Genomic DNA, 26,174 nt, shown 5'->3' with positions numbered 1-26,174 from the left:
TATAGTTCTACCTGTTGTACCGTGAGGGCACTAGTGTACACCTGGCATATCTGCGATAGCCACGCGAGATTTTTTAATTTCCTGCCGAGGCGTCAGGGACGCTAGCCATTCTTCTATAACCAGCGGGTAAGTATATTAAATTTATTTTATTATGAAAATATATTTGTTGACTTTTGTAGATGGAAATCATTGGCATGGTATTTAGGTTAAAAAGATACACTTGCAAACAATTTCATAAGCTGAGGACCTTCTGTGTACATAGTTTTGTTTTATAGTAAGTGTTTTGTTTTTTAGAATACCCCTGTACTTTGTAAGGCTTAGAACTTACTTTAATAGAAAGCTCGTTTATTATAAGTTTGACTTTCTTCTTAGGCAAAGTGTGATTAATGGGTTTGTAATGTAACAGGTTATTTTTCTGGCAGACATAATAGTTATATCCATTCTCCACATTACCCCCTCTTTCCTCGGTGTTTCACATGTTAGTGAGCAGTGACAAAAATATATGATTGTAATAATTTTCTCAAAATCTTGATTGTTATATGACTGAAAGTTGTATTTGAAAATATTAATTTTGGCAAGTGAATTTCTGTTGATATTAAATGGCGTCTTGAAAATATCATTTCTAAAGTATATTTTTAAGAAACCATTATTGAAGTAAGAGTTTATTCTAATCCATTCGTGGTTAATGCAACACTTAATTGTATACCTACTTGACTGTTTACCTAGGATTGAAATATTTCTAAATATTTTCCTAAGAAACTACTTAGTAATATTTTGAAAAACTAATTACTCTACGAATTATATAAACCTCATCTATTCTACTCTTGCTTAATTTCACACTTAACCTAGGATAATTTTTTAACTGGTTTACAAGTTGTTTATTCAGTATTTTTATTGATATATTTCCTCTTCCCAGATAAGATTATACGTCATCGGGCCTGCACTCTTCGTGATACTGCTTACGCATACATAAAAGCTGAAATGGATACCGACTTTGAATACAAGTGTCGGGACATACGCGATAACCGCAAGAAGCGTTATACACACAGAATTAATCCTGCTGCCCCTAATTTCATACATGTCTTGGCACAGCAGTCGTTGGTAAGTTTTATGTATTCTACATGCTTTTACTCGATAACAGTATTGGCTGTATAGATTGGTTAATGATTTAATCTAGTCCCAACTGCATATTTATATCATGTATGGGACTTTGGTTATACTTGTATCAGGTAACAAGACTCCCTACCTTGGCTAAAGATCACAGAATGTAATCTATATAAAACCATGTTTTGTGAAGATAATTATATTTTGTTAAGGTAATGCTTAGTAACATAATTCAGTATTAACTCATCAGTCTTAATTATAATTATCTGCAGTACTTAGTATGTATGTCAGCTGCAATAACATATTGCATTTGTTAAATGGCTTAAGAGTCTATAAACAATTACTGTCAATACAGTGTAGAATCTAAATAGAGAAATATCACTCTTTGTGAAGAATTTTTTATACATACATATACCAAAGGCACTTCCCCCAATTTTGGGGGGTAGCCGACAAAAAAAAAAAAAAAAAAAAAAAAAAAAAAAAAAAAAAAAAAGGGGGGGGGGGGACCTCTACTCTCTACGTTCCCCTTTTTTGTTTTGTTTCTTGTTGTTGTCGGCTACCCCCCGAAATTGGGGGAAGTGCCTTTGGTATGTGTATGTATAAAAAATTCTTCACAAAGAGTGATATTTCTCTATTTATGGAAAGTGATATTACTGTTTACTGTATTTTGTTTTACAGGAAAATGCAGATATGAAGCACAAGTCTGGTTGTTCATCAGAACCTGTGACACCTCATTGCAACACTTCTGAACTGAGAGGTAACTGCTCTCCTTATTCCCTTCATTTTTTATCCTGTTTTTACCCCCTTTTTTTATTATTATTATTATTATTATTATTATTATTATTATTATTATTATTATAAAGTTATACATGGGAGTGAGGAGTTATGATGGGAGTAAATGGTATAAACTTTGTATAAATGTCTGTTCTAAGGATATTCATTTAAATATATTGTCAGGGATTGGGTCATTCATATGAAGGGAATGAGTAGTTTTGAAAAGAAGTGATGAAAGTAAGGAAGGCTGGCTCAAGAATTGAAGAGACAGTGAAAGATGGAAATGGAAGGTTGTTAAAAGGAGAGGAGGCAAGGAAAAGATGGGCAGAATATTTTGAAAGTTTACTGAATGTTGAGGATAATAGGGAGGCAGATATAATTGCTGTTGCAGGTGTTGAGGTGCCGGTGATGGGAGATCAGAATGAGAGATTACAATCGAGGAAGTGAGGAGAGCACTAGATGAAACGAGAGTAGGAAAAGCATCTGGTATGGATGGTGTGAGAGCTAAGATGTTGAAGGAAGGGGGTGTGACTGTACTTGAATGGTTGGTGAGATTGTTTAATGTGTGTTTTGTGTTGTCAATAGTACCAGTAGATTGGGTTTGTGCTTGTATTGTACCACTATATAAGGGTAAGGGAGATGTGCATGCGTGTTGTATTTAATTCAAGAGGTATCAGTTTGTTGAGTGTAGTTGGAAAAGTGTATGGTAGAGTAATGATTAATAGGATTAAAGATAAAACAGAGAATGCAATCTTAGAAGTACAGGGTGGTTTTAGAAGAGGTAGGGGTTGTATGGATCAGATTTTTACAGTTAGGTAGATACATACATACATATACCAAGGCACTTCCCCCAATTTTGGGGGGTAGCCGGCATCAAAAAAAAAAAAAAAAAAAAGGAGGACCTCTACTCTCTACGTTCCTCCCAGCCTAACAAGGGACTCAACCGAGTTCAGCTGGTACTGCTAGGGTGCCACAGCCCACCCTCCCACATTATCCACCACAGATGAAGCTTCATAATGCTGAATCCCCTACTGCTGCTGCCTCCACGGTCATCTCAGGCATCGGAGGAAGCAGCAGGGCCTACCGGAACTGCGTCACAATTGCTCGCCATTCATTCCTATTTCTAGCACGCTCTCTTGCCTCTCTCACATCTATCCTCCTATCACCCAGAGCTTCCTTCACTCCATCCATCCACCCAAACCTTGGCCTTCCTCTTGTACATCTCCCATCAACTCTTGCATTCATCACCTTCTTTAGCAGAATGCCATTTTCCATTCTCTCAACATGGCCAAACCACCTCAACACATTCATATCCACTCTAGCTGCTAACTCATTTCATACACCCATTCTCACTCTCACCACTTCGTTCCTAACCCTATCTACTCGAGATACACCAGCCATACTCCTTAGACACTTCATCTCAAACACATTCAATTTCTGTCTCTCCATCACTTTCATTCCCCACAACTCCGATCCATACATCACAGTTGGTACAATCCACTTTCTCATATAGAACTCTCTTTACATTCATGCCCAACCCTCTATTTTTTACTACTCCCATAACTGCCCCCAACACTTTGCAACCTTCATTCACTCTCTGACGTACATCTGCTTCCACTCCACCATTTGCTGCAACAACAGACCCCAAGTACTTGAAACTGATCCACCTCCTCAAGTAACTCTCCATTCAACATGACATTCAACCTTGCACCACTTTCCCTTCTCGTACATCTCATAACCTTACTCTTACCCACATTAACTCTCTACTTCCTTCTCTCACATACTCTTCCAAATTCTGTCTCTAATCGGCCAAGCTTCTCATCTGTGTCTACAACCAGTACAGTATCATCCGCAAACAACAACTGATTTACCTCCCATTCATGGTCATTCTCGTCTACCAGTTTTAATCCGTCCTCCAGGAACATGCTCCTCTGGTGGTCCAACAGGGAGAACACCCTAAGGGGCGTACCGTTCGCGTCCTCTCCAGAGATGCTGCTCCTCACAGACGCGTCAAAGGAGGGTTGGGGAGCCCATCTGCTCGATGAGATGGTAGAGGGAAAGTGGTCCCTGGTGGAGAAGCCCCTCCACATAAACTTGCTCGAGCTCCTGGCAGTTCAAAAGGCCCTCGCAACGTTCGCCCATCAACTTCAGGGAAACTCGGTAGCCCCCATGTGCAACAATGCCACTGTGGTGGCATACATGAAACAGGGAGGCTTGAGATCAAGGGAACTGTGCGACCTCACATCTCAGATTCTGGAATGGGCCGAGAAGAACCACATCATTCTCACAGCCAGGTTCATTCCGGGGAAGAGAAACGTGCTGGCCGACGGCCTCAGCAGGGCAGGACAAGTAGTGGGGTCGGATTGGTCCCTACATCCGCAAGTGGCACAGGAGGTCCTCCAGTTGTGGGCTCACCAGTAATAGACCTGTTCGCCATGAGGCTCAACGCTCAGCTCCCCGTGTTCTGTTCTCCTGTGCCAGACCCGGCAGCAGCGTTCGAGGACTCCTTCCAGCGCTCGTGGGACAGTTTCGACGCATATGCCTTTCCCCCCTTCCGGATTCTCAGACAGGTATTCAACGGGCTCACAGTCAAGGGCTACAAGGATGACTTTGGTAGTGCCCTGGTGGCTGGAGAGGGAGTGGTTCGCCGATCTACAGGACCTGGCCACCCTCCCTCCGTGGCCCCTGCCAGTAAGGGAAGATCTACTGCACCAGCCTCACTTTTGAAGGCTGCACGAAAACCCTCAGTGCCTTCAGCTACACGCGTGGAGGTTATCGAGCGCCTATTAAGGAAGGAAGGATTCTCGGAGAAGACAGCTTCGAGGATGTTAGGGTATCTCCGGAAGTCTTCGAGCATGGTGTACCAGGCCAAGTGGGCCACGCTTGTGAAGTGGTGTGCCACACAGAACCTGAGACCCTTGGATGCATCAGTCCACAAGATTGCAGACTTCCTGGTCCACTTGAGGGACGACCTGGGGGTCTCCATTCCAGCTATCAAGGGGGTCCGAGCGGCCCTGGGGCAGGTTTTTCAACTCAGAGGCATCGACCTGGGGGCCTCTCGCCAGATTTCCATGCTCATCAGGAGTTTCGAGCAATCTTCTTCCTTACGCACCTCTAGGGTTCCGCAGTGGGACATGGCCAAGGTTCTCAAGGTTTTAACAAGACCTCCCTTCGAGCCCCTTAAGGACATCCTGGATAAAGACCTCACTCTCAAGACAGTGTTCTTACTAGCTCTAGCTTCAGCCAAGCGTGTGAGTGAGCTCCACTACTTGTCCTTCGAGGTTTCGCACTCGAAAGGCTGGAAGGAACTGTCCTTTTAGTTTCTGCCTAAATTTGTGGCCAAAACCCAGAACCCAGCAGTTGCAGACCCAAGGTTCGAGGAGTTCTCAGTTCCGGTAATCCCTCACTCAGACAACCCGGAAGACTTGGTCCTATGCCCAGTGAGAACAGTCAGGAAATACTTTAGTAGGACAGCCAGACTCAGGCCAGCCATCAAAAGTCTGTTTGTCTCTTCTGGCCCAGTGAAGAGGGCAGTGTCTAAGAACACGATCTCCTTCTGGCTTCGGCAAGTCATCAAGAGAGCTTACGACAGTGAGGGGTCTGCGGTTCCTGGTATCCCGTGACCCCATGATATTAGGGCCCTTAGCACTTCTTTGGCATTTGATAGCAATATGGCAGTGGGCCAAATCATGCGAGCAGGTACTTGGTCCAGGCAGTCCACCTTTACGGCTCACTACCTGAAAGACTACGAGGAAATCCCTGGACTCCTTCTCCATTGGGCCAGTAATTTAAAGCTAAAAGCCTCGGATAGCCCGAGGGAAGTAATCTCAAGCGACACAAGTTTCCTCCTTACTCCCCTTTTCCTTGCTACCCTTTTTCCCCTTTCCTTTCCTCCTCCCATGTGAGAGACGGATGCTTTGTGAAGCCCATGGCCGGATTATGCATAAAGGCGAGTTATACAAAAAGTAGACTTTTGTGTGCTTCCCCCGACACTCCTACCCTGTCCACTGTGTCGTCTAGACCTAGCCTCTTATCTAGGTCCCGTGTCCTAAGAAAGTAGTTCGAGGTAAGTATATATATATATATATATATATATATATATATATATATATATATATATATATATATATATATATATATATATATATATATATATATATATATGTGTGTGTGTGTGTGTGTGTGTGTGTGTGTGTGTGTATAGATATAGATACTCTGTTATTGGTAGTTTGTGATTTTTAAAGAAAATGAATGTTATGATTACAGAGATTAAAGGTGTGCTTACAATTGTTAAGTTATAAATTTTAAAATGAAAATCTCAGGTGGCAAAAGTTTTGTCAAAATCAATTAATTACTGCTTGAGAAATCCCAGCTAATAATTTTGTATTGTCGCATTATTCTTTTCAAATTCTCAAATTTGTGCCCCTCAAAATCTATCAAAATGTGATAAATTTTTGGGTGCAATATTAAAGATAGTTCTTTACCCCCAGGAAATAATTTAATGAAAGAAAACCAAAATTAGCTGTAGCTATCAGTAAAGTTTAAGGATAAATTAATTCATTCTACATATTTCTTCTCAATTTTGTAGATATGAATTCTCTCTTTTGTTGAAGACATGAATTGTACATTTTGTCTATGCATTGTTGGAAAAATAGCGGGTCATTTGAAAGTCACCATAGAATTTTTCCGGTCTTTAGGTCAGCGCTCCAAATCCGATGGCTACAAACGCAAAAAGAGAAGGTACCGTACTGCTTGGGCTCGTGGTGAAATAAAGCCACCAAAGAAGAAAAGAAATATAGACAAGGATTCTGATAAGAGGGAAGAGAAGGAAGAAGGCATGGATGGCAATGATGATAAAGTTGATACGGAAGATGAGTGTAAGAAAAATTCAGATGAAGAATGTGAAAGGAGCGAAGAAGTGAGTGTACATTCTACAGATACCTCCGATGGATTAGAACCTAATAGGAACTCCTCCGAAATTAATCAGATAGAAACCAACAACCAGGTAGGATTCCTTTTCTTGAATTTTCAGTGGAACACAGCTGGTAGTTCTTTGATAAGTTTCCATTGTTTATTTATAGAGTAACTGCAATAAATAGTAGCCACTAAAATTTTTAAATTTTATCTTGCATACCATGTCTTTCACTATGCTCTACAAGTTTGATATTTATAACCTTTTTATTAATGTGTATCATGTCTATTGCAAAATTGTGTTTAAATTTTATCATGTAAATCAAGTTTTAAGTTATATTAATATTCGTCTCCAAACATACTTCAGACTTTGTTTAGAAAGTGTGCTATTTGTTGCTTATGCTATGTGGACCGCACAGCAAGGACAGACTAAAATCTTCACAGTTTGTGTTTAGCTCATTTTTGTAAGAGATGTAGTAACCAATAATGTTCAAGATAAGAGGTTAAAGAGCAATAATTAGACTTCATTCATGAAATTTAACCTTTACATAATTTTATGGGTTGTTACACAACTTATTCATACTTTATCAGGTTTGTATAGGTAGAAAAAAATATAATTACTTAAATTGAAATGTTTATAACAGGTTAGTGTCGAGTCCGAAGTTGCGCTGTTCAATGGTCATTTGAGTACAGAGGACAGCCACGACAGCATGAGAGTCACTTCAGCTGCTGACGAGTTGGCAGCAAAGGCATCTGCTGGTAATTTAACCAAAGAATCAAGAGAGAATGTTAAAGAAGATATGGATGATAGGAGTCTGGACACCACAGTTGAAACCGAGGACTCTGTTGGTTAGTAAAAGAAGATTCATGAGAAGGATGACAAAAGAATTTTTATTTTCCAGTTTAGGTGTCATTACAAAGATTCCAGTGTTGATATAATGTTATTGATTGTGGTAGATTAGTATTTTGATGTTTTTTTTTTTTCCCCCCCAGTTTCGTCATCCGAGCAGGGTGGTGGAGGAGCCACTACTGAAAAGAATGGAGTTTTAATTGACTGGAATCATCTACAAGCAGTTTACGAGTCCTGCATTTCTGCCACAGATGAAACCATGGTTGATGATCTCCAGCGACTGTATACATCCCTCTCAATCCTCATAAAAAAACACATTTCATCCATAAACCGAACTCTTCTGCTTCAGGTAGGTTGTGTGAAAACCAAATTTTTCTGTAATTTATTTACCAAACAGTCTTTGTGAATCTACAAATTTAAATCATAGATTCTCCTCATTTTAGTGTGTGTAAAGAACCACAGATTATTTTTTATTATGAAAAAACACTTGGCTGTCAGTTAACTTTATAAAGTGTGTAATAATGTATAAAATTCTTTATTGGGGTAGGAAATGTTGCAGTTTCATGTAAAGTCAATCAATTGTGCCATTACCCAACACATTTTTTCAAAAGATTATGGTTTTCAGGATTCAGGAAGAGTAGAAGGTAGAGTACAGGTGTTGCAGAAGTATTTTGTATACCAAATCATAAGTAGAAGGGTGAGGAGGGTAATGGTGTTATAAAAAACAAATTTTATAATTAATCGATGCAGGAATCATTTGGAATCATCTTGAAATATTGAATTTGGACATTTTTTATTGATTGAAACCCTACATTGAAAAATTGGCAATAAAATAAGTGAAATTAATTTGTGATGTTCATATTGCTTCTCCAGGAGCTTGGTTTATTGATATAATCCCTAATCTTACTAGAAAGTTACTTTTGTTCCGTAACTGGAATATAAACCACGCTATTCATTAGGGGTTATACTGTCGGCGGAGCTGAAATGATGAGCCATTAAAATTTAGCGAGGGTTAACTACCCACACCGCTAGTTAGTGGGGTAGGGGGATGGTTAGCTTGCTACCACTCCCGTTCACACACACACCTGTGATATAGTCACTTTACTTTTGGCTCGGATCGAGAGCGGTTGTTTCCTCTTTCCCTCCTCGCCTATTCTGGACTGCCATTAATTTTTGTCTTTTAACTTACTTTTTCTTATACTGTACTTGTATATATATGAAAACATTCTTAATGTTTGTGTTCCAACACTTGAGTACCTACCTCGAACTACTTTCCTAGAAGTATCTGGTATCTCCTCCCAACCGACCAGAATTTTGTGTAGTTTACCCTACTCCCGTTTTCTATGCGGGGTAACCTCTGGCGAAGTGATACGCGCCAATAGGCGACCCGGGGTCAGAGAGCATGCTTGCTCAGGTCTCGATCTCCAGTAAGTTTAATGGTCGCGTCGCGATAACATCCCGACGCGCTCTCCTTACCCAGTGCGACCCTTTGTGTCCCCGACCCCCTTTGTGTCCCACGCGGTTCACTCGTGGTCTCTTTGTGCTGTTCCTTATCCTTTTCCCTCTGTGTTCCTGTGTCTCGCGGTGACTTACTAGTGCGCAATGGAGCATCCCCGACGTTGCCCGGGTCCTATGGCCGGTAAATCGTGTGGCGCCTTCCTCTCAAAGCCTGAAGTTGACCCGCACTCCTTGTGTTCTTCGTGTAGTGGCAGTGTTTGTTCCCCTACAGCCACCTGTCCGGAGTGCGAGTCCTGGAACGAGGTGCGGTGGGTGCGTAACGGCACCAAGAAAAAGAAGTCTTCCAGGAGATCGCCTAGGAAACCGAGTGTCTCGTCGCCTCTTGCTTTGCCTGGAGCATTGTCGGATAGTGTGTGTCTGCCGCCTTCCCCTACCCAGAGTAGGGGACGAGGTAAGTCAGTTGCGGGGAACAGGCCTGTGGCCCTTCCCCAGGAGTCTGAATTACCAGATAGTGGGGTTGTTCCGTCGATCCAGGCAAGTGGGGGGCCTGAGGGAGGGACGGGAGTGTGTTCGGAGGACGGAGCCCTGGTGCACGCGGGGCCCGTCTCTTCGGACTATCCTATGTGGGGAAAGACTGCTGCAGCCTCTTCTCCCGCCTCTTGGGCATGTGTTTCAGGTACATCCGCAGTCGAGGGTGGCGCCGAGGAGGACGACTCACCGCTGTCAGACCCCCTCGCGTGGGCGCCTCCGAAGACGCCCTTCAGATCACCCTTGAGGCTGGAAGATGAGTTCGAGACTTGGTTCCCCAGCGAGGAGCTTCCCCGCTCCCCTCCAGCGCCTTCAGCTACGCTCCCGTCCGTCTTCATGGAGCCTTCGTCACCGGTCGATCGACGCGTGAACCCACCAGCAACGCGGCGCGACTCGAACCCTTCAGTGAGGTCCTACAAGTCGTCGGGCTCCTCTGTCGAGGCCTACTCCTACTCCTCGGAGGACAGAGCCCCGAGGGACCATAGAAAAAGGCGAGATAGGTCCCGCAGGAGACGGTCACGCTCACGCTCCCGATCCCGCCACGTTGTAAGGCGTTCTAGATCCCCCAGGAGGAAGTATAAGAGAAGCTCCTCCCCGAGAGAAGAATGGGTGCGGGTCGTCATCCCACGTAGACAACTCCTGGAGGTTTCAGCAGTTCCGGGCACCTCGGGCTGGCTCCCAAGGGCTCGTTCGCCAATGAAGTACGTCTCCAGCAGCAGGTACGATCGACGGAGAGTCGTCTCTTCAGGCCCCAGGGGACAGCCATAAGTGTGCGAAGGTTCCGGCTCCATCCGCCCAGCGGAGAGAGTCGCCCCTTTGGTCTGGCAGCCACTTCCCGGCCTCAAAATCAGCATCGAGTCGACCGGAACGTGAGACACACCTTCCTTCGACGGGCAAGCCCGCAGCCTCCTGGACCTCCAGAAGCAGATATAAGCCCAGAACTCATCCCTCCGTCCCAGCGGTGATGCCCGTCCTACAGCCTGAACCGCCGAGACTAGACCGCGCCAGGAAGATGCCTCCTCCCCAAGCGGCATCCTCCGTCGGAGGTCCCCCGTCTCAAGCAGAGGAACATCCGACAGAAAGTATAGATGACGGCGTAGAAGGCTCGGCCGCAGAATTTTCGTCGTACAAGAGAGTTATAGGCATCATTGGGGGGAGGGGGGGGGGGGGGGGTTTAACCCCCGCTAAATTTTAATGGCTCGTCATATCAGCTCTGCCGAAAGTATAACCCCTAATAAATAGCTAAGGTTTATATAGTTAGGAAAAATACAAATGATCTACGAATTTGCCATTTTTCCCCTTTCAATAGATATATGCTTGGTGTAAAGTTATGAAATGCTCCAGCATGAATAGCAAGAAATGCCAGGGGTTCCTTGTCATTTAGTTTTTCAGTCATTTGGGTGATATTCAGACAATTTCCCTCACAAATTTTCATTAGTTTTTACCGTTTCAAGTTTTCATCCTTTGTGGATTTGTTAGTATTCCAATACAGTTTTTAAATACCGATTTTTCGTGTCATAAGACGCACCTCTTTTTTTCTGAAAAATGCCCCCAAAAATCACCCTGCATCTTGAACACTTAAGAAAAAATTGTATAGGAAACCCAACTAATGACATACAAGTACTCACTCTCCAGACATAAATATAAACCCAGAGTTATCATTCATATGTAATAATTAATATTATTTTCCATATTGAACCACATTTAATTTAGTACAGTAGCAAGTTATTTGTTTTGGTAATTGGCTGATGACTCGCTAACCCCCTTCTACAAGCAAACATGCCAAGTAATGGTCTCCTAGCAGATGACACTGACATATTGGTTGTTTATGCAGTACATACATACATACATATACCAAGGCACTTCCCCAAATTTTGGGGGGTAGCCGACATCAACAAAGAAACAAAAACAAAAAGGGGACCTCTACTCTCTACGTTCCTCCCAGCCTAACAAGGGACTCAACCGAGTTCAGCTGGTACTGCTAGGGTGTCACCGCCCACCCTCCCACATTATCCAGCACAGATGAAGCTTCATAATGCTGAATCCCCTACTGCTGCTACCTCCGCGGTCATCTAAGGCATCGGAGGCAGCAGCAGGGCCTACCGGAACTGTGTCACAATCGCTCGCCATTCATTCCTTTTTCTAGCACGCTCTCTTGCCTCACTCACATCTATCCTCCTATCACCCAGAGCTTCCTTTACTCCATCCATCCACCCAAACCTTGGCCTTCCTCTCGTACTTCTCCCATCAACTCTTGCATTCATCACCTTCTTTAGCAGACAGCCATTTTCCATTCTCTCAACATGGCCAAACCACCTCAACACATTCATATCCACTCTAGCTGCTAACTCATTTCTTACACCCGTTCTCACCCTCACCACTTCGTTCCTAACCCTATCTACTCGAGATACACCAGCCATACTCCTTAGACACTTCATCTCAAACACATTCAATTTCTGTCTCTCCATCACTTTCATTCCCCACAACTCCGATCCATACATCACAGTTGGTACAATCACTTTCTCATATAGAACTCTCTTTACATTCATGCCCAACCCTCTATTTTTTACTACTCCCTTAACTGCCCCCAACACTTTGCAACCTTCATTCACTCTCTGACGTACATCTGCTTCCACTCCACCATTTGCCGCAACAACAGACCCCAAGTACTTGAACTGATCCACCTCCTCAAGCAACTCTCCATTCAACATGACATTCAACCTTGCACCACCTTCCCTTCTTGTACATCTCATAACCTTACTCTTACCCACATTAACTCTCAACTTCCTTCTCTCACACACACTTCCAAATTCTGTCACTAATCGTCCAAGCTTCTCTTCTGTGTCTGCAACCAGTACAGTATCATCCACAAACAAAATCTGATTTACCTCCCATTCATGGTCATTCTCGTCTACCAGTTTTAATCCTCGTCCAAGCACTTGAGCATTCGCCTCTCTCACCACTCCATCAACATACAAGTTAAACAACCACGGCAACATCACATCCCTGTCTCAACCCCACTCTCACCGGAAACCAATCACTCACTTCATTTCCTATACTTACACATGCTTTACTACCTTTGTAGAAACTTTTCACCGCTTGCAACAACCTTCCACCAACTCCATATAACCTCATCACATTCCACATTGCTTCCTTATCAACTCTATCATATGCTTTCTCCAGATCCATAAATGCAGTATTTATCTATTTTCTCATATTTTGTTGACATTTTTTGATAAAGCAATATTTTGATAATGACTGTTGCTTGAGTTCCAAAATAATACAAATAGACAATTGCTGAATACAACCTTGAAAAAAAAAAAACATCTCTGGTAGTTGATTGCAGTGTTACCAAGTTAGCAGGAAACTAGACCTAGAGTCACTACAGGAGCAAAAGTATTCCACGTAGAGGAATTTCTAGAGACTGCTTTGATCAATAATTAAGTTTGTGTGAACATGAACATGTGTAGGCTATACTAGGAATTAGGAAAATATTACTGGAATTTTACTTCCCGTACCAAAATTTGATTAACTTTATTTGGCAACACTGCTTTCATGTAAACAACACTTGGAACACTTGAGTAAATGTGGTGGCAACAAGTAATTAAATTTTATTTGAAAATTCATAATACACCCAAAATATGAAAATTTACTGTTCCAGACAAAATTCTCACTAGAGTTGCTGACTAGGAATTTCTGCTGAGAATTTTAAAATCCTCAATTTCTTCTTCCCCCCCCCAAAAAAAAATGCTTTGCTAATTTAAGGGTATATCTTAACACTTGTAGCGTCTTATGACGGGAAATACGGTAACTGTTGTGAGGACTACAATGCCCACTGTTCCTTTCAAGAAAAGTATTTCAAGTTTGTATTAATGTAAATCCTCGGCAAACAAATGTTTTTAGCTAATTTTTGTAATCTCAGATGGTCGACTTCATTTGTAGGCTGTAAATCTGACCACCCTGCCTGGTACTTGCCCTAATATGACTTCCACAATTAGGTCCAGTAGTCATAGCATTTCTTTCTGCACTTCACTAGGTTTCTGAATGTTCAGTCTTTTACGGACTAAGATTTGGAATTTACAGTTGCTTTAGATCCTTCTTCTGGTAAAACCTTGTGTTCTCTCATTCTTAGTCACACTTTTAGTCATAGATTGTGAGGTAGCGGATCCTTGCATATCCCCTCTTGCTAAAATGTTTTCTGAAGCACCATATATATATATATATATATATATATATATATATATATATATATATTTTTTTTTTTTTTTTTTTTTTTATAAATTTGTGGAAGGTGTTTCGTATGGTATTGGTGATATACCAGCTAAAGCTGATTGGTTGTACCATATTTAAGGTGACTATAAGTTTAGTTCTCTGGCAAGATTTGCCACTAGATTAGTCATGTTAGTTGGGTGAATATTAACACTCATGCTTTTATTAGCATTACTTGCTAAACTACAACCCTAGTTGGAAAAGCAGGATGCCATAAGCCCAGTGGCTCCAATAGGGAAAATAGCCCAATGAGGAAACAAGGAAAAATAAAATATTTCCAGAAGAGTAACAACAGTAAAATAAATATCTCCTATATAAACTATAAAAGGTAACAAAACAAGAGGAAGATAAACTAGATAGAACTATAAAAAGTAACAAAACAAGAGGAAGATAAACTAGATAGAATAGTGTGCCTAAGTGTATATGTCCTGGAAATCTTTTTTTTTTTTTTAATTTATCAAAAAGAATACACATTTTATATTTCAGAAACGCAATGGAAACCTTTAATAATTGATAATGTGATATACATATGGATGGAACCTAGAAGTGTTACTTTGAATTCATTTATTCTACAGTGTAATTTTCACTTTTCAGGAAATGGAAGCTGAAATTAGACGGTTCACACAATTCCACAAGAAGAGCTGAGTTTTACATACATGGATATATTTATTGTTAAGTTGTAAGAGGCACATGAATTTTGTAGTATGCACACTGCAATAGTGCATGCTCTTAAATTTTATTTATTTTTGCATGTACTGAAGTGTAACACAGATCTGTAGAACTGGATGTCAACGCTTCCTCCACACTCTTAAGTGATAAGCCTTTGAAGTGGTTATTGTAACTATTTTTGATATGATATCACCTGCATTGTGATTACTTGACCTTTAATTTTAGATTGATTTTATGGGTGTGTTCGCATGAATTTCAGTTATACAGGTTTGTGTTCTTATCACACGGATAGACTTGTAATTTATGCCATTGTAGGAGTAAGTTGAAATATTTAAAATTTTAAATCAGATTTTATAGTTTGGTCATTCAAAAGTTATATATTTCAGTCAGCGTGTAATACGCTATATATAGTTTATATGATCAGTAAAATCATAGCATTGCTGTAAACATTTTGAATATTTAGCCCAAGTTAGAAATTGGTGAACTACAGTAAACCCAAAATTGTTGTTACATATATTTAAAGTTTTATATTTTGGAATTCAACCAGTAGGTAAGATACAGGATTAATAAAATTTATTGCAAGAATTTATTCTACATAATAAGTATTAACAACATATGGTGTGCCAGTAATGATGTTCAGTGATGATTTATATATGTAATTTTAAGTCTTGTGTAACCAAATATGGATAAGAGGTTTCGGGGTTTTGTTTCAAGCTATTAAAGCACCTTACATTTTATAGCTGTACTTATCCTTAGGGTAGTACTTTTCATTTGTAATCCATGGTATAAGAATTCAAAACTAGAAATCTTTAATTTATATATTTAGGTCTATATATAAGGTCAGAAACATGCCTTTAAAGACAGTAAGGAATTTGGATTTTTTCTCCACTTTACACTAGATTTATTCAAGAGATGATTATTTGTTTTATATAACCATGTGGTAGGTATGAGGTATATTTTTTCTTTGCCTGATATGTAACATTGGAAAGTGCACTTTTTTTTTTCTTTAGCCAACATGTAACGTTGAGAAGATTGCGCAGCATGTCGAATTGTATTGGTCTGGTAGCCAAGGAAGTACTTTAATTGCATTTTTTTCACAAGTGGTAAAAGAACTAGACTTTAATCGTATAAACAATTTTGGTCTCCATTTTTTCCCCTAAGCGATTTTTACCTTTTTACATCTATAGTTCAGAACGCTCATGTTCTTTTCCTAATGAGTACGTTGACTGCATTCACCATTTTACGGGTCTTGGCAAGCTAAGCCCTTTGCCTCTATGTTACATCTTGGTAACAAATCTTTAAATTACTTTTGAGTGTGATTTTTCTAAAGTATGCAGAACACTGGGAAATAAAGAAATTTTCCTGTTCTCAGTCAACAATTAAACATTCAAGTTATTGTTTGTTATTTTTATTTTCTAATAGTAGTTTTTATCTAAAGAAAGTGATTGATAAATTCTGTAACAAATAAATGCTCTATATTACATTCATTATTGCTCATAGATTCCTGTATATTTCGTGGAAAGTAGCAATTAAAAATTTTTAATTCAACTTTATTTTGAGTCTTCAGACTGACATGTTTTTCACGAGTTGAAGTTTTCTGTTACTCTGCCTGTGCGCTTAATCAATCTTAAAATGTTCCAGAGTAACTGATGTAGCATACAATTTTTTTCCCCCATACAATAAAACTCCTGATATTACATGAGCTATAGTACAATTTGGAAAACCTTATTTGCTCTAAAATTCTTTCATCCAGGAATTTCACCAAAAATTTGTTAATCTGTCTACAATTTAATTTTTAACAGACTATTAGACTTAATTTTTTTTTTTTTATACTTTTGAACCGTTTTAGATTTTTGGACGGAGCACCTGACATTTCAAAATAGTAATGAGTTTTTAGTTATGGTAGATGAAACATTCTGTTTGGTTGTTCTCTTCATTTTGAACAGGCTAGGGGCGACTTTTTTAAGATGTATCGCAAAATTCTTTCAAATATTAAGTATTAGTGATTTATGATGAATTAACTCAATTTGTGAAAGTTGCTAAAGTTGGATGGGTAACAATATTTGTCATTTAACAACAAATTGTTTGATATTTTGTTTAAATTTTTAATGTTTATATGTTTCTAGATTAGCTACTCACCAATAGTCATAAATTTGATGAAGATAAGGATTAGTGGCTTTGTGTTTTTGAGTGAATATTGGATATTAATCATAAATTTTACTTGAACTAGATAATGTTTGCATCAGTGAATGGGACTAAAACCTTGTTCAAACACTCCAGTGATATGTATTGTACATGCTAGAAAAAAAATTGTTTACCAGTTTGTGTTGGATTAAAGTAAGGCGTAAAATATGTTATTTTAGAATGACTGCCAAGGTATAGTTAGTTCCTTAGCAATGATCATCTACTAACATTAACTCATAGCTAACTGTGGCATTTTATCAGTAGCCTTGCAGTAAGATAAGAAATATGAAAATGTGACCAGACATATTACCCATTGTGAAATGGCAGTGGGCATTTGTACAGCATAGTAATATAGTTTTATCTTTTAATGGTTAAAACTTCTTAGTAATTATTATATTGTAGCAGGTATGAAATTCATGTTAATTTTACTATTTTGACATGGTTTAAATTCATAAAGTAACAAAATATTTTGTTCTAGAAAGGCAAAGCTAATTATAACCCAAATGTTATTTTATAATTTATACTACATTTTATAACATTAACTAAGATAACTTTTGCAGTGGGTATTTTTTTCTTATTCAAAATTGTCAACAACCTGTCTTGGAGATTTATTTTTAATGCAACTAAAGTACTTAATGTTTCACATAATTTGTAGTGGACTTTATCTTTCAATTTTCTATATATAACCCTTAGAGTAAAGATAAGTTTCAAAGACAATTTGTAGTGTTAAGAAGATTTGCACATTTTGTTGAAGTTTACAATACTAGGGAGATTTTGATTGGAAGAAAGTCATTGTAATGTAGATTCATGTTTTATGTATGTTTAGCTCCTTTCAGTTTGTTAGATCATAGACAATTAAGAATTTTTTGTTCTTGAAGTACTATGGGTTACACTTGAAAATAATAGTTTTGATTATACAACATAGAATACCCTTGGTTAAGCTATATGAAAGCTTAACTTTTTTGTGTTTGCAGAAATCAAAAGAAACTACCCTAAACCTCAAGTATGAAACAATTTCCTAAAATGGAGGTTTGAAGCAACATGGTCTAAAGTTGAAATTTTTTCTCTGGGAAGTATTTCTGATAAGTTTCGAGTACAAATGTCTTTTACATTGCTCAGTTTTCTAAGTTTTCGTTTCTCAGATATATATTGCCAGTTCTCACCATGTCCAAAGTTACTTCCCTGTGATAATTCCTGTAGTTTTGGATTTGAATGTTGTATATTTTAGGCTGTACATAAATGTAATTTAGAGTTTTGCAATTGAATAGGGGAAGATATTTTCTTCATTCCATTTGAATTTTTTTTCTTGTTATAATTCTTCAATTACCAAGAACATATTTTCTCTTAAGCATAGGGAAAGTGACCTTTGCAAATAATTTGTTACACATCTTTACCATCAAGAAATAGCTTCCAAGATTAGCTATTTGCTATGGATTTTTGGGGTAAAAAGATGTGTGGTATTTACTGTAGTACTATTTTCAAATTTGTATACCATTTCCAATTGAGGTGAAGATATTGGTTAAAGAAGTAAGTTCTTTCTGTTCTCGGTGTTTTTTTTTGTGTAGATCTATAGAGCTCTTTCATTATGATAGACATTTTTCACAGAAGAAACTTTTTCTACATATGTTTGTTAAAACATTCATAGAAACTGTTAAGAGGTAGTGACTTAAATACTGTAGGGAATTTAAACAAATCATGATTCCTTGCACTCAAGACGGGACTAGGTTTAAGATAAAATATTAGTCTATATGTTTAAAATGACAAGGAAACATGGTTTTCCTATAATTTTATAATTTGACCTACAGTATTTATCGACAAGATTCATTCTAGATTTTTTTTCTCTCAAGAAACTGTCAACATAAATCTAAATTTTGCTTTAAAACTAATACATTTTGGTCCTTTCATGATGCTAATATATTAATTTTTCATTTTCAGTTTACCCCAAAATGATTTGAAATATGGAAAATTTGATAAGAGTAATTCTGTCATCAATAAGAATGCCTCCCCCCCCCCATTTGTTGAAGAATTTTTTACAGTAGCTGTGACTCCATTATATTGGCCATAACAAATAGTGATTTAAAGGAACCCATATTATTTAAGCTGTGTTTTTGTTACCCAGATTATTCTTGTTGTGATAAGGACACTTGATGGGTTAATTTAATCAGTACAGTATATTAAAAGAGTTTTCTGAAGTATTAATCATGAGAAAACTTATAAAGGAATCAAAGTAAATGAATTCCCTTATTTTCCCCCTATGGTATTATCCTAAGCTAGAAATTTTTTTAATGTTCATCTTATTTTGAGCTGCAGTATTAATATGAAAATGGTAGTTTACCATGTCTACATAGAAAAATTAACTGAAAGCATGACAAAATTTGATAGTAATGCATATAAGGTTCTTTAAAAGTTCAATAAAATAACTACTGAAATATAACAATTTGCAAGTGCTATTCTAAAAATTAACTACTGATACCCTATTTGAATTCTACTTGAAATAGAGGATTCCTTTTCATTTATATGTTGCTATAAACTGACAAAGTTGGTTTCCTTAGAACAGCCAATGATTAAATGTCTCCCCAGTAGATTTAAAAAATACAAATCTATTGACTAAAACTGACTTTTCCCATTAAAATTTTGTACGGCCATTTTATCTGTTATTGTTTTATAAAAGCAGTACCTCACAATGACTATGCCTATTGAATGCAATGAACTATAAGAAATTGCCAAGAAATTAATTTAAAGTGGAATTTCCAAAGTGATTTAAGCAATTTAATGACCTTTGATTTGTTAAATTGGGCAAAATTCTGGCTCTTGTGAAATTAATTAATTATAAAGATGTCAAGTTTACAATATCTGAGTAGATAAAATATGAAAATTCAGGAAAGATTTCTGTGAATACCCCCACCAATAATTACATAGAAAACTAATGTGCAGCAATACACAAACCATCTAAAGTTTTAACGTTTCAGCCTTTAACAAAGTTGGAGATGCAATGTGAACAAAGCTTGGCCAAGGTTTTTGCAAAACAAGTAATTTTAAGGCTAATACAAAGTAAATGAATTGAATGGCAATCAAAGCCAAGAAGCCAGAACTGAAGTAGCACAAAAAATGCTAGTGGTTAGCCCGAGAAGAAGGGGAGGGGGGGATATGATTGTCTAAAATCTATATTAAATTAATATCTTTATACAAGCTAACTGACTGTAGCTGTTAAAATCTGGAAATTATTTCAAAACATAAATTGAGTGAACATATGAAAAATTTTATCTTTAGCAAGTGGCAAAAGAAACCTCTACATTGAATTTCCTTTTTGTAAGCATTGTCACAAAATTATCAGAAACATTAACATATTTGTTTGAAGTATACAAGTCTTACTTTCAAACTATAACTAAAATATCTATTATCACAAATATTTGTTGCAATATACTGCGTTCTCATATTGCCTAACTTTCATGTAAATACTTTGCAGTTGCTCTTTAGTATCCTAAGAAGAATTGCTATTGAAATTCATTATTTTTTTTTTTTTCAAACTAAGCCTTGTTCCTTACCTATCTAACCTTCTCTAACTTAAAAAAGCACACTGAATATCCTATTAGGCATTGTGCATCCCAACGCAGACATATATCACTAAGAAAACCAATTGCACCCATTCAAGCTAAAGTAAAATTTCATTTTCAGTTAAAACATAATAGTATGAGTTTAATTCATCAGTTGTCACTGACATGGGAACAATACATACAGCATAAAGAAATTAAGAATGTTATAGCCATATCATGCAAGTGATGTTGCTAAAGGTGTGAGAAAGTTATAAAATGCAATACATGTATTTGTAAACCAGTTATATAAGAAAATTTAAAAACTAAAGTGATATAATTTTTTTTTTTTTTTTTTTCTTTTGGTAATTGAGAAGCTTTAGATTATTTGTGAATATCCTCCCTGATGGAAAATTTTGATAATGCTGTACAGTGCATACAATTTTTGACATTTTAGTAACATTCCAATCTTCATATGGTCTTGAGATAAGGGTAGTTTCAATAAAACTTAATTAAGTCTTTCATAAGCTATATATATTTTGAGTAGGAAATATTTGTTTGGTTTTAAATACCTTTGTAGAGTGGTATTACATATGTTATTCCTTCTGAGCTCAACATTATAACCTTTTGTTTGTTTCATCCTTTGATATACCACCTGTTTTTCTGTTTTCATTACTTATCACTGCCAGTGATGGATAAACTTACACTGCCAATGTCATGGGTACCCATTCAATGTTCATATTGTTGTAAGTGCAGTGTTTTTTAAGAGGTAAGTATATGTTACATTTCTAATTAGTAACTAATATTTGCCAGAAAGCTTTATTCTTAGTATGAAATCAGTGCAGTATAGTATTGGTTAAGGTACTATTTATTCTTGATATTGTATTAATAGTGTTTTTCTAATTGTTTGGAATTCTGATTGAGTGCAGTATAGTTTCTCCACTTAAGAGAGTGCTATGTACCGAGTACTTTCATAACTTGTTTATAGATACTAATTCTGCCAGTATATTAAGTAGTTGAAACTATTTATATTTATTTCATTCAAATTGATTACTCTGTAGATTAAGTCTTAATTTCAATGGGAAAGTGTAATATCCTTTTGACTAAGAAATATTTTGCTTAATATTATGGGGGGCTTATTCTTTTGGAACTGGAAATAAAGCTATTTTGTACCTTAAAAGTTAACACTGAAATGTTCCATAAATATTTTGTTATCCAGATTTGGTTATGATGTTTTCACCAATGAAGTTCATATCTCATTGATATTGCATTGTCAGCAAATAAGCTATCCCATTTCTCATTACTGTCATATTTGCTCACCACCAGGGTTTCTCATTGAATTAGTCACATTTTGTATTCAAATGTAATACAACTTCATTGTAATAAATTTGATTTTTACTGTATTATTTTATTCCCCCCAAGTCAGTTTTTTGCATGAAATATTAAAAAAATCTAGTCAGTCCCACAGGCTAAAGAATGCGAAAAGTAAACAAAAGTAATGCAAATTATATGATTAAACTGTTAAGACATTACATGTATTGTTGAAAAATTTAGATATTTATACAAGCCTGGTCTGAATTGTAACTTGAACAGATCTTCCACAACCAGGAGACAAGGGAAGCACATTTCATTATTCATAGGTCAATTAAAGCACATCATCTAACATGGCATCATACTTTGAGCTTTTTATAGAAATTTATTAAAATATATTGTGGCCTCTGTAACAGGCTAAAAAAAAATAGATATCTGGAAGTAACAGGAACCTAGATATTACCTCGATGGTTTGACCAATTATGGACTCTATTCATATTAATTGGTTACTTTAAGCTTAAAAAGCTGAATAGAGGTACATTGTGACAAGATAGGGAAACTTTGCCTTCCTGACCAAGGTTTCAAGATCTCTTAGACTGGGAAAGGTTATCAAAGAGATTGAGATACCCACTAGTATCATTCTATACATGGTTATGTACAAGACAAATGTGGTGTGGAAAAGAGGCTGTTGCACTTAATAATCTTTGAAAATGGGAAAATTTTGTTATCAAGTTCCAAAGACGAAAGCAAGATGAACATCAGGAGAAGATTATGGAAATTTATTTTATTAAAATTGTTAGTTTTAATGTTATTACCATATTTGACGGCCTATAAGACACGGGCATATAAGGCGCACCATAATTTCAGCTGGTCAGATTCAGGAAAATCACAAATTTTAAGTAATTTATATTTTTCCTAAGTACTTACCTCGAACTACTTTCTTGGGAGTATCTGGGATCTCCTCCCAACTGACCAGAGCTTTGTGTAGTTTACACTACTCCCGTTTTCTATGCGGGGTAACCTCTGGCGGAATGATACGCGACCCCGGGTCACAGAGCATGCTTGCTCAGGTCTCGATCCCCAGTTAGTTCTTGATAGCTTAGGTATCTATGAAGTCCGGCAAGGCACTCGGGGTAGGATGGGCGGGCCATTACCCGAAAGTAGTTCGAGGTAAGTACTGTTAGGAAAAATACAAATTACTTAAAATTTGTGATTTGTTCCAACACGGAGTACTTACCTCGAACTACTTTCTTAGGAGACTTATACCTTAGGAGGTGGGAGTGTCCTTCAGGACCTAGAGACCGTGATGAGTATAGAAGAGGAACCTAGGTAGGAGACTAGGTTCTGCTGACCCCAAGGAAAACACGAGAAATAAGGAAAACTACGCAAAAAACCATTTTAGTGTAAGTAACTCGCCTCTGCAAGAATCCTAGGAGACATGTCCTTCCAATGATGGTGTATCCCATGGCAGTTTCAGGGGGCTACTGGAGGTATTTCCGGTAAGGGAATAGGGGAAGGAAGAACAAGGGGTTAAGGAAAGAGTGTCTCTTGGACTTACTACCCCCGGTTACCACTGTGGCTACAACTTTGAACCGTTTGGAGCGCGGAAATGACGGGACCGAGCGAGACCCCGTCCAGGGATTTCCTCGAGTAGTCCTTCAAGTAGAGAACCGTAAAGGTCAACTGGCTAGACCAAGTACCTGCCCTCAGGATTTGGTCCACTGCCATGTTTTTCTCAAACGCCAATGAAGTACTTAGGCCCCTAATGTCGTGGGGTCTGGGGTTTCCTGGAAGGGGGACCCCTGCACTACTGTAGGCCCTGATGATCACCTGCCGTAGCTAGACGGAGATGGTGTTCTTGGAGACTGGCTTCTTCACTAGTCCCGAGGAAACGAACAGACTCTTGATCTTGGGTCGAAGCCTAGCTGTCCTCTCTAAATACTTCGTACTGCCCTGACAGGGCACAGTAGCAAGAACCTCGAGTTGCCCGAACGAGGGATTGCCGGCACTGAGAACCCTTTAAACTTGGGATCCCACACGGCTGGATTCTGAGTCTTTGCCACGAAGGATGGTACGAACCTGAAGGTAGCTTCACGCCAACCCTTCGAGTGTGACACCTCGTACGACAGCCCGTGAACCTCCCCTACCCGTTTTGCTGATGCCAGAGCTAACAGAAAAACTGTCTTGAGGGTGAGCTCCTTGTCCAAGATGTCTTTTAGGGGTTCGAAGGGAGGTTCTGACAGCATCTTCAGGACTCTGGCCACGTCCCACTGGGGCACCCTAACAGCTTGAGGGGGGCACGATTGTTCGAAGCTCCTGATGAGCATCGAGATATATCTGGAGGCACCCAGGTCGATGCCCTTCAGGAGGAACACTTGGCCCAGGGCAGCCCGGACTCCTTTGATGGCTGGGATGGACATGTGTACCTTGTCCCTGAGATAAACTAGGAAGTCCGCTATCTCTGGAATGGAAGCCCTCATTGGTTTTATGTTCCTCGAGACACACCATTTAGTGAAGGTGGCCCATTTTGCCTGGTATACTGCGGCTGATGAACGCCTCAGGTACCCTGACATCCTTGCTGCCGTTCTCAACGAATATCCTTCCTTCCTCAGAAGATGCTCGATAACCTCCACGCGTGAAGGCAGAGGGACCGAGGGTTTTCGTGGAATCTTTGAAAGTGAGGCTGCCGGAGAAGGTCTGGCCTGTCCGGAAGAGGCCAAGGTGGAAGGCGCGCCAGTTCCTTTAGATCTGCGAACCACACTCTCTCCGGCCACCTGGGCGCTACCAAAGTCATCCACAGGTTGTCCGCTCTCCTCACCCTGTTGAGGACTTGTCTGAGCGTCCCGAAGGGCGTAAACGTCGAGGTTGTCCCAAGGGTGCTGGAAGGCGTCCTTGAACGCCGCTTCTGGGTCTGGCACAGGAGAACAAAACACGAGGAGCTGTGCGTTCAGTCTCGTTGCGAAGAGGTCTAGCACTGGCAAGCACCATTTCTGAATGTGGGTCTTGGCCACTTCCGGGTGCAAGGACCACTCGGATCCTATCACTTGACCCATTCTGCTGAGGCGTCGGCCAGGACGTTCCTCTTCAATGGAATGAACTTTGCTGAGATCCTGATCTGTTCCCCTTTGGCCCATTCCAGCAGTTCCATCGTGAGGCCGCACAACTCCTTCGATTTAAGTCCTCCTTGTTTCTTTATGTAGGCCACCACCGTGGCGTTGTCGCACATCAATGCCACGGTGTTTCCCCGGAGCTGATGGACTTACTCCAGGCACGCTCTTCGCACTGCCATCATCTCTAGCACGTTTATGTGCCGGTTTTTCTCTACGTCCGTCCAACTTCCTCTTGCTGTCTTGTCGAGGAGATGGGCACCCCACCCCTCCTTGGATGCGTCCGTGAACAGAAGCATCTCCGGAGGGTCAGCTGCGGAGGGCATTCTCTTCGATCTGGCGAGCCACTACTCTAGGACTTCCTTCGTCTCCGGGAACACCGGGACCACCTTGTGGGGGAAGTCTGTCTGGTTCCAGATCTCCTTCAGGTTCCATTGTACTCCCCTGAGTTTGAGCCTCCCCTGGGGGACTAGCTTCTCTAACGACTCGAGGTGGCCTATCAGTCTTTGCCAGTCCTTGGCTCTTCTGGGCTGGTCCGACAGGAAGGGCCGGAGGATCTGGTCCAAGTTGTCCAGTCTCTCCGCGGAAGTGAAAGCTCTCGCCAACCAGGAGTCCAGGACCATTCCGAGGTAGTTCATCCTGGTGGAGGGTATCAGTTGAGACTTCTCCAGGTTGATAATGATACCCAGGACGTTGCAGAACCACAGGAGTTTCGCGCCTTTCTCCCTCAGTACTTCCCCTGAGGCTGAAAGCAGCAACTAGTCGTCCAGGTACCGAATCAGGTGGATGCTCTGTTCATGTGCCCAGGCTGAGACTGTTGTGAAGACCTGAGGGGTTGTGGACAGACCGAAACAGAGGGTCTTGAACTGCAACGCTTGGGTACCCCATTTTACCCTTAGGTGCTTCCTGCTGGAGGGGTGAACAGGGATTTGGAAGTATGCGTCCTTGAGGTCTATGGACATCATGAAGTCCCCCTCCCTCAAGGCCGCTAGGACCGACTTCGGAGTGTCCATCTTGAAGTTGGTCTTGCACACGAACCTGTTGAGGGCTGAGAGGCCTATGACTGGTCTCCAGCCCCCTGTCGCTTTCTCCACCAGGAAGAGTCTGCTGTAGAACCCTGGACCCGGGTTCTTGACTGGTTCTATTGCCCCTTTCGCCAGCATCGCAGAGACCTCTTCTTGTAGGGCCGTCCTTCTCAAGGGGTCTTTGGGTGCCAGCCACTCTGCCTGCTGATCTGGTATTAGAGGTGGGGGGTCCGCCAGAAAGGGCAACCCGTACCCTTCTTTCAGGACTGTTACGGTCCACGGATCTGCTCCGTGGTCTCGCCATGCTTGCCAAGAACTTTTGAGGCATCCCCCCACCTGAGGCTTTGGCAGGAGTAGGGGCCTCTGTCCCTACCTTCTTCGAGAGGCGCGGCCTGAACGACCTCTTCTGGCGGCTGCATAAGAAGGCCTGAAGGTTGACTGTGCCGCAGGCGTT

General features: G+C 39.8%; 1 protein-coding gene across 6 annotated transcripts in view; it reads left to right on the top strand.

The window, feature by feature from the left end:
- Window positions 1-19,618, top strand: part of LOC137652271 (ATPase family AAA domain-containing protein 2-like) — a 96,442-nt gene extending 76,824 nt beyond the window's left edge. For 5 of the 6 annotated variants that reach the window (XM_068385556.1, XM_068385558.1, XM_068385554.1 and 2 more), the window contains 6 exons: window positions 917-1,101; window positions 1,783-1,861; window positions 6,576-6,883; window positions 7,434-7,638; window positions 7,783-7,988; window positions 14,489-18,589. In XM_068385556.1, the coding sequence (XP_068241657.1) occupies window positions 917-1,101; window positions 1,783-1,861; window positions 6,576-6,883; window positions 7,434-7,638; window positions 7,783-7,988; window positions 14,489-14,539 (1,034 nt within the window). In that variant the 3' untranslated portion in view covers window positions 14,540-18,589. Of the gene's footprint in view, window positions 1-916; window positions 1,102-1,782; window positions 1,862-6,575; window positions 6,884-7,433; window positions 7,639-7,782; window positions 7,989-14,488; window positions 18,590-18,682 lie in introns of those variants that run through there. The other variant, XM_068385555.1, reaches the window with a different exon arrangement.
- The last annotated feature ends 6,556 nt before the right edge of the window (window positions 19,619-26,174 follow it).

Source organism: Palaemon carinicauda, chromosome 13 (assembly GCF_036898095.1).
Source record: "Palaemon carinicauda isolate YSFRI2023 chromosome 13, ASM3689809v2, whole genome shotgun sequence".
Lineage (NCBI taxonomy): Eukaryota > Metazoa > Arthropoda > Malacostraca > Decapoda > Palaemonidae > Palaemon > Palaemon carinicauda.
This window is presented reverse-complemented; position numbering and strand designations above follow the sequence as displayed.